The sequence below is a fragment of the Sebastes umbrosus genome, chromosome 7 (genome assembly GCF_015220745.1).
Source record: "Sebastes umbrosus isolate fSebUmb1 chromosome 7, fSebUmb1.pri, whole genome shotgun sequence".
Classification (NCBI taxonomy): Eukaryota; Metazoa; Chordata; class Actinopteri; order Perciformes; family Sebastidae; genus Sebastes; species Sebastes umbrosus.
This window is the reverse complement of record NC_051275.1, coordinates 34,895,633-34,914,213: the sequence shown is the minus strand read 5'-3', so window position 1 is coordinate 34,914,213 and position 18,581 is coordinate 34,895,633. Positions and strand designations below refer to the sequence as shown.

The 18,581-nt window shown below is 45.4% G+C and overlaps 1 protein-coding gene and 1 long non-coding RNA gene across 6 annotated transcripts in view; one reads left to right on the top strand and one right to left on the bottom strand.

Annotated features, from left to right (window-relative positions):
* Nucleotides 1-18,581, top strand: part of plekhg2 (pleckstrin homology domain containing, family G (with RhoGef domain) member 2) — a 98,777-nt gene that overhangs the window by 56,087 nt on the left and 24,109 nt on the right. For 4 of the 5 annotated variants that reach the window (XM_037775031.1, XM_037775028.1, XM_037775029.1 and 1 more), the window contains 3 exons: nucleotides 1,781-1,827; nucleotides 9,403-9,553; nucleotides 11,757-11,888. In XM_037775031.1, the coding sequence (XP_037630959.1) occupies nucleotides 1,781-1,827; nucleotides 9,403-9,553; nucleotides 11,757-11,888 (330 nt within the window). The other variant, XM_037775033.1, reaches the window with a different exon arrangement.
* On the bottom strand, nucleotides 2,267-4,023 carry LOC119491237. Its single transcript, XR_005207566.1, has 2 exons — nucleotides 2,681-4,023; nucleotides 2,267-2,617 (listed from the first exon to the last, which is right to left on the bottom strand). It is a non-coding gene; the product is annotated as an uncharacterized LOC119491237 (long non-coding RNA).

Genomic DNA, 18,581 nt, shown 5'->3' with positions numbered 1-18,581 from the left:
GTCTGATCCATCCATCCTCTGAATGCTCTAGGTCTCTAGTTTGATCCATCCATCCTCTGAATGCTCTAGGTCTCTAGTCTGATCCATCCATCCTCTGAATGCTCTAGGTCTATAGTCTGATCCATCCATCCTCTGAATGCTCTAGGTCTCTAGTTTGATCCACCCATCCTCTGAATGCTCTAGGTCTATAGTCTGATCCATCCATCCTCTGAATGCTCTAGGTCTCTAGTTTGATCCATCCATCCTCTGAATGCTCTAGGTCTCTAGTTTGATCCATCCATCCTCTGAATGCTCTAGGTCTCTGGTCTGATCCATCCATCCTCTGAATGCTCTAGGTCTCTAGTTTGATCCATCCATCCTCTGAATGCTCTAGGTCTCTGGTCTGATCCATCCATCCTCTGAATGCTCTAGGTCTCTAGTTTGATCCATCCATCCTCTGAATGCTCTAGGTCTCTGGTCTGATCCATCCATCCTCTGAATGCTCTAGGTCTCTAGTTTGATCCATCCATCCTCTGAATGCTCTAGGTCTCTAGTTTGATCCATCCATCCTCTGAATGCTCTAGGTCTCTAGTTTGATCCATCCATCCTCTGAATGCTCTAGGTCTCTAGTCTGATCCATCTATCCTCTGAATGCTCTAGGTCTCTAGTTTGTGGCTGTAAAGTTTCATGAGGCTGTGATTATCCTAGAGGTCACCACAGATCATTTTATACAGTGAGGTCAAGTTTGAATAAAGGACTGTTTACTGATCAGGAGGACTCTCCATTTAATATTTATCACTCTCTGTTGACGGGAGGTTCTGAATTAAAGCTGCCATGACGTATTGTGAAGGGACGGAGGACGTCCAAAACGTCCGTAGCTCCGCGGCCTCAGGTCATATTAAGGCGTCCCTGACTATGAGGCGTCGTGTATAAATGGAAACTTTGTGATTCATATCAACATTAACTGGAACTCTGACACATGTGAGAAGCCTGATGATGGGAAGTGATGAAGCGTATCGGATGGATGAGAACGAAGGACCCAGACGTGGGAAAAGATGCAGAGTTTAACTCACATCACATCAACGTTGTGGTATTTAGATAGTTAACAGGAAGTAGAAAGAAGGGAGAGGAATGTGACTCACAGCTGATTTTGGGTTCATTCATGCACACAAATGTTTATACACACAAAAGTATGTTGAACGATAGTACGCCTGTTGAGTATGTGGTACATAGTGTGTGATCCGCATTAAAATAACATACAAAATAGAAATACATAGTTACAGATCAAACTTAGAGACGTGACACCTGAAATACCAAACAAAACAAACATACAAACACCACCACAGCAAATTAATTACAGTCTTAGATACAAATTTAAGTTTCTTTTTTAACACTAACAATGCAGCAGAGACTTCAAGAACTTCATCTATAAATAAAAGATGTAATACACAGTAGTTGTAGGACGAGGCAGTACTCAAACACCCTCTAGTGTTCTGGTCATGCACGTGTTTAGGAGGAGAATAAGAAGCTTTCATGACCAATAATAATCAATAATCATGAAGAAGTTGTAGTTTATGACGTGTTGGATTCAGTCTGAATGTTATTATTAACGTCCAAACACTTCACCGCTGTAGAAGAACCTCCACACGTCAGATAACATCAAAAACATTCTTCCTCATGAGTCTGATTAGAATAATATCACGTATATATTTGACTCTTTATTTAGTGATGGAGTGATGAAGAAAAGACGATGGTGTGTCTGTTTGTCCTCTCTAACGTTTGTCCTCTCCTCCTCTTTCAGAGTGAAGCCTTTGACATCTACACTCTCTACTGCATGAACTACCCAAAGTAAGTATTCACTTATATTCTATCAGTCTGAACGTGTTGTGTGTTAAATCAACGTTTGGTCAGCGCCCCTCGGCATCGGAGGCCGATACACGGAGGCGCCCTTTAGAGACCGGGGAACCGGGCTTCAGTGTGAACCCACCCGCGGCGTTACTCGCCGGTCGGAGACGTGACGTAGTGTTAATATTAATGATAGCGTGAGTCTGTTCATCATTTCAATCAGAACATGTGTTGTGAATGAATGAGGTCAGAATATATAAAGTTAAACTATGATTTCAATGTGGAAGAAATTATGATGAAAGTTTATGATGGATCAGACAAAACTTACAAGAATACAAGAAATCAATATCTCCTTGTAGAGGTTTTGCGTCTTTTTGTGTTTGTATTCTGTCTCCTTTTGATCTTTTTGTATATCTTTGTAGAGGTTTTACGTCTCCTTGTAGAGGTTTTACGTCTCTTTGTAGAGGTTTTACGTCTCCTTGTAGAGGTTTTACGTCTCTTTGTAGAGGTTTTACGTCTCCTTGTAGAGGTTTTACGTCTCCTTGTAGAGGTTTTACGTCTCCTTGTAGAGGTTTTACGTCTCCTTCTAGAGGTTTTACGTCTCTTTGTAGAGGTTTTACGTCTCCTTGTAGAGGTTTTACGTCTCCTTGTAGAGGTTTTACGTCTCCTTGTAGAGGTTTTACGTCTCCTTGTAGAGGTTTTACGTCTCTTTGTAGAGGTTTTACGTCTCCTTGTAGAGGTTTTACGTCTCCTTGTAGAGGTTTTACGTCTCTTTGTAGAGGTTTTGCGTTTTCTTGTGTTTGTATTCTGTCTCCTTTTGGTCTTTTTGTATCTCTTTGTAGATGTTTTGCGTCACTTTGTAGAGGTTTTACGTCTCTTTGTGGTTGTTTTGTGTCTCTTTGTGGCTGTATTCGGTCTGTTTTTGGTTGTTTTACAACATTTACTTCATAATGAAGTTAAAGCAAAACAAAACTGGTCTACTGCCACTTTACATTCCTAACAGCATCATATTATATAAACCGATGGCATGTTTACTGTGTAAAATCTTGATCTGAGAACTGTCAGATGGGTGAATACAACAACATATTAAAGCACTAAAACAGAATGGTGTTTGGTGACCAGCTCCTCAGAAGTGAACGCCAACAGCCAACACAGTGAAAGGCTTCAATGCTCCTTCAGAGAAAGAGCTGCTGACAGCAGCAGGACCAGACCAGTGTGTCAGTGACCACATAGTCAGAGATCAACAGTTTAGTTTTACCGTCACCAAAACACTCTGACAAGTATTAGTGCTGTGTTCAGCACAGATGTGCTCCAGTTGTTGCTCTTTGTGTGTTCATATCTCTCACAACATCTCCTCTCCATCAATCTGACAGACAGATGTTTGTCCTGACTGGATCACTGCCCAGCTCTCGGTGTGTGTGTGTGTGTGTGTGTGGGTGTGTGTGTGTGTGTGTGTGTGTGTGTGTGTGAGTGTGTGTATGCGTGTGTGTGTGTGTGTGTGTGTGTGTCCACATCTGTCTGCATGTTAATACACTTAAATCACTGCATGTATACACAGTAAACGCCTTCATCCACATCCATCCATACATGCCTTTATTATGTGTGTGAGTTTAAATCCCTCCTTCAGCTCCCTCCTCTCTGTGCCTGTCGCCTCCTTAAAGCTCCATTAAACTCCAATAAAAAAAAGTAGGTCAACTGCTTTCAGACCAGCAAACTGAGAAACTCTGAGAAACTCTCCAGCTTTCAGCTTTCAGCGCTGCATCGCTGCTTCTTCTTCTCCTGTTGGAGGCTTTCAGGCTTCACACTCTCAAACTGCTGCAGCATGTTGGGTACATTTCAGGACAGATGTCATGATGTCTTCGCTGTCACGAGGACCGAGAGAGGAAATCTGTCCTGCTGCCTAAAGCTGTAACTACAACACCTCACCTCTGTCTAACAGAGAACGATCAGCTCTATAGTTTCTGTCTCTGGCACATGTGAACCCCCTGAACCAACACAAACTGTGCCTGTGTAGAAAACCTAGAGAATCTATCGGTACCAACCAGGTCACTCTAGCTAGTTGGGAAGGAGGCGAAATTACGCCCCGAAGTTGCACTAAATGTTGGTGAGGAAAAACTGTCATGTCCATTTTCAAAGGGGTCCCTTGACCTCTGACCTCCAGATGTGTGAATATAAATGGGTTCTATGGGTACCCACGAGTCTCCCCTTTACAGACATGCCCACTTTATGATAATCACATGCAGTTTGGGGGCAAAAAACATGCAGTACAAACATGTTATTTTTGGTTGATTCTAAAATGGTGTTTTTCTGGTGTGTTCTTCTTACTTACAGTATCGTAATATATTGAATCGTAATCTCTGTATCATGATACGTATCACATCACCAGATTCTTGTCAACACTCAGCCCTAAAAATGATTTGTTAACTAAAAATTAATGACTTTTTGTCGGCTAAAACTGGGCGAAAACGTTTTGAGTTGTTGTCGACTAAAACTATGAAGGATAAAAATGACTTAAAATGTGACTTGAAACTAATTTGCATTTTTGTTTTAAAACAAGACTAATGTCCGGTTCAGACTTCACGATATCAGCCCGATTATAGCCCGACACGGCCGTCGTAGGGTGTCGACTCGGATCGGGAACTATAAATGAGTGTCGTGTGCGACAATCGATCGTTTTATCTGGTGTAGCTGGTCAAACAGTCAAAAGCACAACTAAACAAGCAGCAATAGCAACAAATGATCTAAACTCTAGACTCAAAGGCCACAAAATACACACAAAAACTTACATTTACTTCACCTCATGGATGTTCTAATCCCGGACGAGCCCCCTTTTGTTACACCCCACCCTTGGGCAGCCCTGTTGGGGCGAACAACACTCTAACACTGACCCAAACCAAACACGAAAGACACCTTTTAAAACTCTCAAATCCATAGGATTTATTAACAAGAAAATATGAAGAAGACTAAATATCAAGTCCTAAACTGAGAGGCAGCCGAAGCAGCAGTCCCCACACCAGAAGCCTCTCTCTTCTGCTGCTGGCACAGGAGCTTTTAAACACCTCCTTCCCAACCTCGTTGAGCAAATGCAGCACACCTGGGCAGAGCTACTGGAGAGGGAAAAGGGACAACAGCAGAGGAAACACATCCAGCCGTAACAGTGTCATAGTACACGACAACCGATGCCTAGCAAGTTTGATTTGTTTTTTTTTTGCTTTCCATGACGTGTTCCGCGAATTTGACCGGCTGAGCACAGACGCACACAGCTGTGAACAGAATCACATAGGTAGGATATTCAATCTAGGTTGTGTCGGAGTAAAAAACACCACCGCCGTCATGGAGCATTCCGTTGCGCGCCCGCTTTCTCTTCTCCCTGTGAATTATATTCTTATTGTTTTCCCCCGCAGCCTCGTGGGCCGCTTTACATGGTCGGGCCCAGGGGGGGGCCCATAGTGACCATCGTAACCGTCATAAACATCCTGCAGTCTGATCCTGGCGTCAGACTAAATCTAAAATAGCAACCAAAGTGACCTACTGCTGCATCCGACTGCGGTTTGTTTTGGTTGACGGATACGGAACGGATATGACGTTACGTTACTCAGACTACCACAATAAAAGCGGTAACTTCCTTCTACCTCCACATAGACTCAAATGAAGCAGATATATTGATTCTGGCATTAAAAACATAGATTTCAAAATCGTAAAAAAAGAAAAAAGCCTACAAACTGTGCAAAGATTAATAAAACATCATTCATTATTAGGTCGACAGCCACCTCATCACCAAATGAGAACAGATGTGTGTTACTAGAGACAGATGTGATCACCAGAAGACAGTTTTCCGCTGTGATCCGCCGGGTCCGGTCTGGAGGAGAATCTGCTGGATTTACAGGTTTCTGAACTTGAGTGTCGCCCCGCTGGGAACTCGAGATGAGACTCTCTGTTTGGTTTAATTCTCCTGCGAGAGAGAAGAGAAAATAACACAGAAAACAACTCCAGGAATGCAGCTTCCTTCGCCATCTGAAATCACTAACAGCAGAATTAAAGTGTTTCTCTCACAAACACACGTTGTTGTATCCAGCGTAACGTATATCAGGAAACGAGCTGCTGTTAAAACGACATTAACAGACGTGGATGTAATCTCAGTAGGTCGGTCCAGAGGGAGGACGGAGACAGATGCTGAGCTGATTTATGCTGCTAAACTCCACTTGGATTCCGTGTTCTGTTTGTAATGCTGTAAATTGATGAGCTGCAGAGCCGGAGGGGGGGGGGGGTCCTTAAAGCCAAGTTTTAACAGAGCGGGGAAATCTTCCAGTAATGGTCCGACTCATTGGAAGGTAGACGTGCAGCTCAGAGAGCAGGTTACTGGGTTTAGATCGGATCCTTCATGGGGGATGTTTAAGATAGATTCCCTCCGACTGCGTTGCAAACATCTCCATCTTACCAAGTCATTTTTCTCTCTTATGAAAGTCTCTTTGCTCGACAGAATCGGGACAGAACCAGAAAAAAACGACATGGAGGAAAGATTAGAGCCGTTAATGTGACCAAAATATGAAGCTCGGTTTGCACAGATTGTTTCTCCTGATCAGCGAAAGGAAGGAACGGCATTATAATCATCATCATTAAGAATGAACCATAATTCAACTTTTCCATTGTGGAAAAGTTAAAGAGGGACATATCGTGCTCATTTCCAGATTCATACTTGTATTTTGGGTTTCTACTAGAACATGTTTAGATGCTTTAATGTTCGAAAAACACAATATATATCTCATACTGTCTGTCTGAATATACCTGTATTCAGTTTTAGCGACTGTCTCTTTAAGACCAACTCCTGAAAAAGACTAAATGTTTGTGCACAAGCTCTAAAAAAAAGTTTTTCATAACATGTCCCCTTTAAAATAGTTTTCTTTCCTATAATTAAAGCCAAACACTTCCTGTCTCTCTCACTCGCTGTACTGATGGTCAACACATTCTCACTCCCAACTCGTCAAATATCAAAGACTGACGCATGGGGTACCCCTCTAGTGTTACCTTTGGACGGACCAGGGACGGCGTGTCAATATACGCTCGTTACATGCACAGTGTCCTTTCAAAATAAACTTCTGTTGTCACAGGAAGTTAGGTTTAGGCAACACAACCGCTTAGTTAGGTTTAGGAAACAGTCGCGGTTGTTGTTAACTTCACTGACTAGTGAGTCACGGGGCTGACGATACCGACGAGTCACGTTACTAACGTTGTGACAAAATAAGTCAACGTTACTTTTAGTTTCACAAATAAAGTGTTTGACGCTCCAAACTTCCTGGAGGGTCTGATCCTAGAATCGCCTCTGGTCCCACCGCTGCACTTTGGCAAGAAGCTCAAGAAAGTTGACGAGCAGCAGAGATCACGATGGAACAGTAATGATAGAAAAACATCCTCCAGAACCTCCTCGTCTGTCTGATTGTGTGGTTTCATCTCGACTCTTTGTAGTTGTGTTCACGGGCGGCCGATCCAAACTGAGGTTACCTCTGAATCATCCACCACAGCTCCAGTTTATTCAGAGACTCTAACAGGTCTGGTGCTGTGAGTCTTCTTGTGCCAGAACCAGTTTGATTGTTGTAAGTCGATATATCGAACATACAACATGAATATATATATATGATACTAACACACAGTGGAAAAGTCATTATTTGGATACCTGGAAACCACTTTTTTGCAAATGCAAACAAACGTTGCCGTCAGAGTGGCGGCGAGAGCAGAGAGTTGAGGAGGTTAATGGTATTCTGTGCAGACTGCAGGCTGGTGTTGTGTTTCCTCTGATTGGTGGAGATGAATCCAGACTCTGGGGAGCAGCTCTGATTATCTACAGTCAGTGAGAATATGGAGGCTTCAGTCTGTAATAAACACAGACTGATTTCTCTCTGAGAATGAACGCAACATGAGGTGAATAATAGATGATAAAAGTTGTGGAGAAGACGCCACAGAGGTGAGTTTCATCTGCAGGAAGCGGAGTGATTTGATGGGAATCTGTCCAAGCTGGGTTTCTAGGAATGTCTCTCTGGTGGACGGGGTTTCATATCTGCCATATGCTTTAGATTCTTCGTGCAGAGGTCGGTGTTTATCTGAAGGCTGCAGGCGGTTTCCTTCAGTCTGGTTCTGTCTGAGATCGTAGATTACAGCGTCGCTTGCTGTCTAAGACGACTCGGTCCTGGTTCTGACATTTGTATGAATGCAAATGTTTTGTCCTCTCACATCGGAGTTCATGTTTGTCGTACTTCTTGCGATGACCACATTCAGTTCAGCAAAACATCCAGCTAACATCCTCTAGAAGCTGCGGAGGACAGAAGAAACAACATACTGAGGATTTATTTATTCTTAGAGCGTTTTAATGGAGCTAAACTCAGGTTTAGATTATATAAATGTTGTGTTGAGAGTTTGACCTGATGCTGAGCTGGAGAAGAGCATCCAAACGTTCACCAGGTCAAGATGGTGACGAACAAAAATAAACAAGATGGTGACGACCTAAAAAACATGATGGCAAACAAAGTGTTTGTAAACATAATTTCGGAGACATCATTGTGTCTCAGGTTGAAATGGGGAGATAAACGGTTTGAAAGCTTCAGACTTCCTGCTGAACACGAGTCTGTAGAAGATATTACTGCTGCTCTGGACTCCTCCTGTGATTAACGTCTATCTGGAGGAACAGATCCTCCTCCTCTCTCCTCTCTCCTCCTCGCCTCCTCTCTCTTCCTCTCCTCCTCTCCTCCTCCTCGCCTCCTCTCTCCTCCTCCATCGTTACCTTGACCTCCTTCCTCTCTCTTCACCCCCCCTCGTTCAGACTTCCCATCTCACCGCTGGTTTCCAAGATTCTTTGGCTTCTCGCTGTGATGAATGTTTGTCGAGGACTCTCCTCTGTCCTCCATCCCCCATTTCCTCTCCTTCCTCCTCCTCTCCTCCATCATCTCCCTCAGACTCTTCAGTTTCTTCCTGTCTTTTGTTCAGCTTTCTGATGAATGTTCATCCCTTCTTCATCTTCTCTGTTTCTCTTTCTTTGTTCAGATCGTGATGAATGAGCTTCTTCTTCATCTCACAGACCTCCTCCTCGTCATCTCCGATCTCCTCACTTCCTCTCCTTCTCCCCTAAACGTGTAATGGCTGTTTGTCAGAGGTCCAAACAGCTGTGGACTCCTCTACCTCCTTCATAATCTCCTCCTCTTCTTCCTCCTCTTCCTCTTCCATCCCTCCTTTCATTCCAGGAGTTTCTCCATCATCTTCCGGACCTCGACGTCTGAACTCTCTCTCTCTTTGTTGGTGTTTGTAATTTCATCTGGACGTCCATCACTCTTATATAATGTATGTTAAAGGTTCTGGTTCTGGTTCTGGTTCTGGTTCTGTGTATCAGGTTCTTATTGAATCCTGTATCGTGTCGTGTTGAGTGAGAAAGAAAACAAACCAGACTGAGGAGACAAAACAAGAGAAAGCTTTAATTTATAACAGATCTACGCTGACATCAGCAGTAATATGTTTTCTCTCCCCCTCTCTGGTCTCTCTCTCTCTCTCTCTCTGGTTCTGGTTCTGATTCTGGTTCTGTCTCTGTCTCCACAGTTCAGTGGCGGTGCTGAGGGACTGTATGAAACACAAGAGTCTGGTTCGGTTCTTCCAGGAGAGACAGACGACTCTGAACCACTCGTTACCTCTGGAGACGTACCTGCTCAAACCGGTGCAGAGGATCCTCAAATACCACCTGCTACTACAGGTACTACTCCAAATACTACTACTAGTACCTCAAATACCACCTGCTACTACAGGTACTACTCCAAATACTACTACTAGTACCTCAAATACCACCTGCTACTAGAGGTACTACTCCAAATACTACACCTAGTACCTCAAATACCACCTGCTACTACAGGTACTACTCCAAGTACTACACCTAGTACCTCAAATACCACCTGCTACTACAAGTAATACTCCAAATACTACTACTAGTACCTCAAATACCACCTGCTACTACAGGTACTACTCCAAATACTACACCTAGTACCTCAAATACCACCTGCTACTACAGGTACTACTCCAAATACTACTACTAGTACCTCAAATACCGCTTGCTACTACAGGTACTACTCCAAAGACAGAATTCCTTCATTTGTTAACGCAAGGTTTTTATTCTGAAATATGTGCCGGACAGTGTTGTAGAACATGCAGTGACTTGGAGAGCTCCATGAATGAATATAGTACTGTGTTTTAATTGTGGATTATTACTATTATTTACAAATTACCACACGTTTCTTAACCTTTCTCGGTCTAAAATAAATATAAATCATATTTGTAATGAAATGAAATGGCCATTAAAAGGCAAACTCCATGTAGAAAGAAAGGGCTGACAGCAGCAGCAGAAACGCAGCTGGTGTGAACGCCCAAAGCGTGAATCATGCAGCCGCCACGCGCTCCTGACGTTCCTGGTGTGTCTGGGGCTTTAACCTGAGGGAAGGGAGAAACAGTCATGTCTTGTCACGGTGGATTTGGTGCCAATGAGGAGAACTTCGGTTTTATCACTATTTAGTTTGAGAAAGTTGCAGGAGAACCAGGATTTGATTTCTTGAAGGCAATCAGAGAAGGGAGGTAGGCGGGAGGGTGGAAGTGGGTCTGGTTGACAGGTAGAGCTGGGTGTCATCGGCATAGCAACGAAAATGGATGTTAAATTTACGGAAGATATGGCCAAGAGGAAGTAGATAAAATGATAACAAAAGGGGCCCCAGGACGGATCCCTGGGGAACACCGGTAGTGACGAGATGCATCTGTTTTTTCGAGGATATTAGATAGAAAAGGTAGGTTCAAATAGGACGAAGGTTATTGTTAATTGTTGGGATCTGTTGAGTATACTGTCGGAGTTCTAGTGGCTAATTTGAAAGATGAGGGAACAATACCAGAGGTGAGGGAGGAATGTATGATGACAGAGAGGATAAGGCAGGCTTTTACCAAGACAGTAGGAAGAGGATCTATACTACACGTATTACTTAAAATACCACCTGCTACTACAGGTAATACCTGAAATACTTCATACAGTCCATCACAAGGAGTACTAAAACATTCAGTATCTATATATTTATAATTGAATACTTGATTAATGTAGTCGTGTAGTAATTATCTCACTGAGTGAAGCCAACAGGCTGTTTCCTGTCAGTAAACACAGGATTTATGGGCTAAAATCACACAGAGATAAAGTTTTCCGTCCTCTCAGTGAGAAAAACTGAGGACAGCTGAGGACATCTGAGGACAGCTGAGGACATCTAGTGTGTCTCCTCTTAGATTTTAAGTCTTTAGAGATACGTCTGTGACGGTGATAAAAGTGGTCAGGTGTCAGGTCTGCGTTACTCAGTGATTTATTAAATGATAAAGAGCAGCAACAACAACAGATTGGGACTTCCCTTCTTTAGACCGGGCCGTGTCCTGACTGTTTATTATATAAATATTTATTTATATAATTATTATTTATCTAATACATCCCAGCTCATCACGGGGTCACGACCTTTAAACATCACACTCATCCATAAAACACAAAACACACATTCCTCTGACAGCTTCTCCCAATAAACTTGGAGAGTTTCTCCACTGGGTCCAGTCCAAGTTCTGGTTCCAGTCCAAGCCCACCTCAGAGAGGAGGATGATGAAACAGACAGTAGAGCCGGTCTTTGTTCTCTCCTGTTTGGTCTGCATTAGTGTATATTAGTGTGTATTAGTGAGTATTAGTGTGTGTTGTTGTTGCTCTGTGTACGGAGGCCAGTATAAACACCGCTCAAACATGTGCTTGGAGCGGCGCAGGGATTTTCCCATAATCCTCAGCTGGTCCTGCTTCGGTCGTCTCTGTGATGTGTCGGCTGGTTAACGTTGTTTTGTAGAACAGTGAACACGTCGGAGATAAACCAGCTAAAACGGGTTTCATGTCTGAATCTCAGGAACTTTCCAAACACTTTGACAAGAGCGACCCCGGATATGAGGTCATCGAGGACGCCATCATCACCATGACAGCGGTCGCCTGGTACATCAACGACATGAAGAGGAAACAGGAGCACGCAGTACGACTACAGGTAAGAGATTATTAATAACTCCTATGATCTTTGTAAGGGAAACTTAGTATAGTGTGTCAGCATTATAATACAGCACTTCTTCTGATGTCAGAGTTAACACGATAATAGTTAATGCTAAATCGTTTTGACACCACCAATTTCTTTAACGCATTAACGCAACTGAACTTTCGTAGGTTTAGCGGCTCAGTTTTAAAGCTAGAGTGAAGAATCATATGAAACTAGTAAACCTGATGAATCCATCGGTACCAACCATGTCATACTAGCTTGTAGTGAAGGAGGTTAAATAACGCTCCAAACTTACGCTACATTTTGGAGAGGAAAAACTGTCATGTCCATTTTCAAAGGGGTCCCTTGACCTCTGACCTCCAGATCAGTGAATGTAAATGGGTTCTATGGGTACCCACGAGTCTCCCCTTTACAGACATGCCCACTTTATGATAATCACATGCAGTTTGGGGCAAGTCATAGTCAAGTCAGCACACTGACACACTGACAGCTGTTGTTGTCTGTTGGGCTGCAGTTTGCCATGTTATGATGTGAGCATATTGTTTTATGCTAAATGCAGTACCTGTGAGGGTTTCTGGATCAATATCTGTCATTGTTTTGTGTTGTTAATTGATTTTCAATAATAAATATATACATACATTTACATAAAGCAGCATATTTGTCCACTCCCATGTTGATAAGAGGATTAAATACTTGACTAATCTCCCTTTAAGGTACATTTTGAACAGATAAAAAACATGTGTGATTAATTTGTGATTAATCGCGATTAAATATTTTAATCAATTGACAGCCCTAATATTTATATATATACAAATTATATATATACATATGATGATTAAATCAGTAAGTTAGTAAATCACCAGACTCTAAATGAGCTTTTGAACAAATAAGGAATCTGTCTGAAATGATGTTTGTCTAAAAATAGGCTAACAAATATCATCTTTCCAACATAATAGATTTCATTAACGTGTATTTTAAAACAAGAAACGGTTTAGCGCTCTGTCAGATTAGACATCGACATGAATTTCCCTTTTTTCCGTGACGCTCAGCATGACTTTCAACGTATTTTTCGTGCGTTTTCCTACAAATGTCCAGCAACACGTGGCACACCTGTCAATTTCCACTCCAGTCTTTTCAAAATAAAACTACTTAGTTAGGTTTAGGAAAAGATTGTGGTTTGGGTTAAAATAACTCCAGAAGTGCTGTAACTTAGGTACTGAAGTTACGTGACAAATAAATCAAAGTTGATTTCTGGCCTCACACGGGGCACCAATAATCTCCTGGTGAAAGTCTGTTTTTTTTAGACCCAATCTGAAAGATTTCAAACTGCCACAGAGGTTGAGATTTTTAAGTTTATGAAACCTTTAAACTAAAAGCTGAGCTGGTTTTCCTGCCTGCTGACATGTTGTGAGGATTCAGGCCGTTACCAGAGCAGCGTCTCCTCCTCCTCCTCCTCTTCCTCCTCCTCCTCCTCTTTGACCGTAGAGAGACAGACGGGCAGCTGGAGGTCACCTGGTTGACCTTCAGGTGTCAAACTCTACATTCCTCAACTTCCCCGACACGTGTTCACATCATCATCACACACACAGGAACATGTTACCAGCTCCTTCCATCACACGTCTGTGTGTGTGTTTGTGTGTGTGTGCGCGCGCGCGCGCGTGTGCGTGTGCGTGTGTGTGTGCGTGTGTGTGTCGGCTTCCTCTCATCTCCAGCTGAGTTTTAACACTCCTCCTGTCAGTCCTGCTGTTCCTCTGCTCTGGTCTTTATAGCCTCTTAATGTTGATTTAATCTTGTTTCTGTTTCACTTGAGTTAATTCACTTCAGTTACATTCAGATCAAAGATAATAGAAATGTTCCTGTATATCAGGACACACTAAATACTGTTGTTGTCTTGTACTCGTCGGGGTTTTCACTACATGACTGGCCGGAGACAGGAAGTCACACTATAAGATCTTCCACAGGGAGGAATCCCCGATGAGGTCTCCAGACTACGTTTAGTCACGAAAACACATGCGAGAAACACGATGACATGACACCGTATACGTGTAGCGGGCCTCAGAACAGACAATGGTGAAGCGTACTGATGTCAAATTTACTGTAATATCCTTCCTTCAGAAAGCACCTTTCTTCTTTAAACACCGTGAGAGCTAAAGGACAGACGAATACAAATAAAATGAGCTCTTACAAAAACAAAACCATTACAAACCTTATCCATATCTTCCATACATATGAGCATTAATCAAACATTGATGCACATCAAAAGCTAGAAAGCTAGCATTACAGCGATGTCAACTAAAAGCAATGTCAATGAACTGTATGAAAAGACAAATAAACACTCACGCACTGTAAATGTACCGGCTGGGCGTGTAATTATCAGATTATGATGACTTAATAAAGCAGAGTAAAGTTGCATGCCTTCATGCTTTCCTTCCTTCAGTAACTCTCCGTGGTGATAACCTTCTTCCACCAGGAGGTGGCGTCATAATAAAGGTCACATAACAGAAGACACTTCTGATCAGGCACAGATCTCCCCATTGTGTGACTTATTATTGTCTACACCAGAGGTTCTGAAACATTTTACACCACGTACCACCTCAGAAGATATTTGACTCTCCAAGCAGCACCATTATGACCGGGGTGGGATGGGCAGTTATTTTTCCTGGGGGGCCACATGAGAAACCCAGATTGTTGCCAGGGGCCAAACAAATTCTGTCAGACGTAACCTCTATTTTATCACTACATTAATTTATAGAAAACAAACTGCGTACTTATTTTTCAGCATTTATTCTACTGAAACTCCAAACAGCAGATTAGGAGGAGCCTTTGAACCGTACCGGACGGACTGTTTTGGGTAGTGATGTCTCTTTAGTGCAGTTTTACTACCGTTAGATCTTTCTGGATGAATGTCAACAACAGGTGGTCCAGTAATCTCAACCTGCAACAGCTTCATCCACATTTCTACTTCCCTCTGACTCTCTCTGTTCCAGCTGGTTGTGAGAGGTCAAAGGTCGCCTCCACAGCTGGGCCTGTGGCTCATTAACAAACAGTTATGACTCCTTTCTCTGTGTTTTAGGAATAGTTTAGTTTCATAAGTTTAAACTTTAATCTCCGAAGGCTGACGGAGCAGGAAGTGTACAGGTGTTGACCTCTGACCTCCGAGCAGCTGGGACAGATAGAGGAAAGGTCACATGGTTTACAGGGATTGTTTTATTCTTCAGTGTCTCAGTGTTTCCTCTCAAAGACGATATTATACTGTTGTTTTAATGTGAATTAATTTAATTTCCTCTCCGGGAACCATCACCTTAACGTGGTGGAGAGGTTTGTGTGTCCCTATGACCCTGAGGGCTGTGTTGTCTGGAGCCTCGTGCTCCTGGTAGGGTCTCCCATGGCAAATTGGTCTTAGGTGAGGGGCCGGACTAAGAATGGTTCACAAAAAAACCCAATGACGACACGAGGCAGAGGAGGAGTTACCCGGCCCGGAGGAAGCCCGGGGCCCACGTCTGGAGCCAGGCCCAGACGGAGGGCCCGTCAACGAGCGTCTGGTGGCCGGGCTTGCCACGGAGCCCGGCCGGGGATACCCCGAAAAAGGAACGTGGCACCCCCCTCCTCTCCATCCTGTGGGCTCACCACCTGCGGGAAGAACCGCTTGGGTCGGGTGCGCTGCCACACGGGTGGCAGTGAAGGCCAGGGACCTCGATGGACTGGACCCGGGCGGCAGAGGCTGGCTCTGGGGACGTGGAACGTCACCTCTCTGTGGGGGAAGGAGCCGGAGCTTGTGCGGGAGGTGGAGCGCTATCAGTTGGATCTGGTAGGGCTTACCTCTACACACAGCCTCGGTTCTGGAACCGTACTCTTGGATAGGGGTTGGACTCTATTCTTCTCTGGAGTTGCCCATGGTGTGAGGCGCCGGGCGGGTGTGGGGATACTCACAAATCCCCGGCTGAGTGCCGCTACGTTGGAGTTTACCCCGGTGGACGAGAGGGTCGCCTCCCTACGCCTTCGGGTTATGGGGGGGAAAACTCTGACTGTTGTTTGTGCGTATGCACCAAACAGCAGTTCGGAGTATTCGGCCTTCTTGGAGACCCTGAATGGAGTCCTGTATGGGGCTCCAGTAGGGGACTCCATAGTTCTCCTGGGAGACTTCAACGCGCACGTGGGCAACGATGGAGACACCTGGAGTGGCGTGATTGGGAGGAACGGCCTCCCTGATCTAAACCCGAGTGGTCGTTTGTTGTTGGACTTCTGTGCTAGTCATGGATTGTCCATAACGAACACCATGTTCGAACATAAGGATGCTCATAAGTGTACGTGGTACCAGAGCACCCTAGGCCGAAGGTCGATGATCGATTTTGTAATCGTATCATCTGATCTGAGGCCGCATGTTTTGGACACTCGGGTGAAGAGAGGGGCGGAGCTGTCAACTGATCACCATCTGGTGGTGAGTTGGGTCAGAGGGTGGGGGAAGACTCTGGACAGACCTGGTAAGCCCAAACGCGTAGTGAGGGTGAACTGGGAACGTCTGGAGGAGGCCCCTGTCCGAGAGATCTTCAACTCACACCTCCGGCGGAGCTTTTCTGGCATCCCTGTGGAGGTTGGGGGCATTGAACCCGAGTGGACGATGTTCAAAGCTTCCATTGCTGAAGCTGCGGCGGTGAGCTGTGGTTTTAAGGTCTTAGGTGCCTCAAGGGGCGGCAACCCTCGAACACCGTGGTGGACACCGGTGGTCAGGGAAGCCGTCCGACTGAAGAAGGAGGCCTTCCGGGATATGTTATCTCGGAGGTCTCCGGAGGCAGTTGCAGGGTACCGACGGGCCCGAAGAGCAGCAGCCACTGCCGTGACGGAGGCAAAGCAGCGGGTGTGGGAGGAGTTCGGAGCAGCCATGGAGAAGGACTTTCGGTCGGCACCAAAGTGCTTCTGGAAAACCATCCGGCACCTTAGGAGGGGGAAACGGGGAACCATCCAAGCTGTGTACAGTAAGGATGGGACACTGTTGACCTCAACTGAGGAGGTAATCGGGCGGTGGAAGGAGCACTTTGAGGAACTTCTGAATCCGACCAATACGCCCTCTATGGTAGAGGCAGAGCTGGAAGCTGATGGGGGACCATCATCAATTACCCTGGTGGAAGTCACTGAGGTAGTCAAACAACTCCACAGTGGCAAAGCCCCGGGGATTGATGAGATCCGCCCAGAAATGCTGAAGGCTCTGGGTGGGGAGGGGCTGTCTTGGATGACACGTCTCTTCAACACCGCGTGGAAGTCGGTGACAGTGCCTAAGGAGTGGCAGACCGGGGTGGTGGTTCCCCTTTTCAAAAAGGGGGACCAGAGAGTGTGTGCCAATTACAGGGGTATCACACTGCTCAGCCTCCCTGGTAAAGTCTACTCCAAGGTGCTGGAAAGGAGGGTTCGGCCGATAGTCGAACCTCAGATCGAAGAGGAACAATGCGGATTCCGTCCTGGCCGTGGAACAACGGACCAGCTCTTCACTCTCGCAAGGATCCTGGAGGGGGCCTGGGAGTATGCCCATCCAGTCTACATGTGTTTTGTGGACTTGGAGAAGGCATATGACCGGGTCCCCCGGGAGATACTGTGGGGGGTGCTGCGGGAGTATGGGGTGAGGGGGGCACTTCTCAGGGCCATCCAATCCTTGTACGCCCAAAGCGAGAGCTGTGTTCGGATCCTCGGCAGTAAGTCGGACTCGTTTCCGGTGGGGGTTGGCCTCCGCCAGGGCTGCGCTTTGTCACCAATCCTGTTCGTGATATTCATGGACAGGATATCGAGGCGTAGTCGGGTGGAGGAGGGTTTGCAGATCGGTGTGCTGAGGATCTCATCGCTGCTTTTTGCAGATGATGTGGTCCTGTTGGCATCATCGGTCTGCGACCTCCAGCACTCACTGGATCGGTTCGCAGCCGAGTGTGACGCAGTCGGGATGAGAATCAGCACCTCTAAATCTGAGGCCATGGTTCTCAGCAGGAAACCGGTGGATTGCCTACTGCGGGTAGGGAATGAGTCCTTACCCCAAGTGAAGGAGTTTAAGTATCTCGGGGTCTTGTTCGCGAGTGAGGGGACGATGGAACGTGAGATTGGTCGGAGAATCGGAGCAGCAGGGGCGGTATTGCATTCGCTTTACCGCACCGTTGTGACGAAAAGAGAGCTGAGCCAGAAGGCAAAGCTCTCGATCTACCGTTCAATCTTCGTTCCTACTCTCACCTATGGTCATGAGGGTTGGGTCATGACCGAAAGAACGAGGTCGCGGGTGCAAGCGGCCGAAATGGGTTTCCTCAGGAGGGTGGCTGGCGTCTCCCTTAGAGATAGGGTAAGAAGCTCAGTCATCCGTGAGGGACTCGGAGTAGAGTCCTTGCTCCTTTGCGTCGAAAGGAGCCAGTTGAGGTGGTTCGGGCATCTAGCACGGATGCCTCCTGGGCGCCTTCCTTGGGAGGTGTTCCAGGCACGACCAGCTGGGAGGAGACCACGGGGAAGACCCAGGACTAGGTGGAGAGATTATATCTCTACTCTGGCCTGGGAACGCCTCGGGATCCCCCAGTCAGAGCTGGTTAATGTGGCCCGGGAAAGGGAAGTTTGGGGTCCCCTGCTGGAGCTGTTGCCCCCGCGACCCGATCCCGGATAAGCGGTTGAAGATGGATGGATGGATGGATGGATTAATTTAATTTAATTCACTGCTTTAAACAG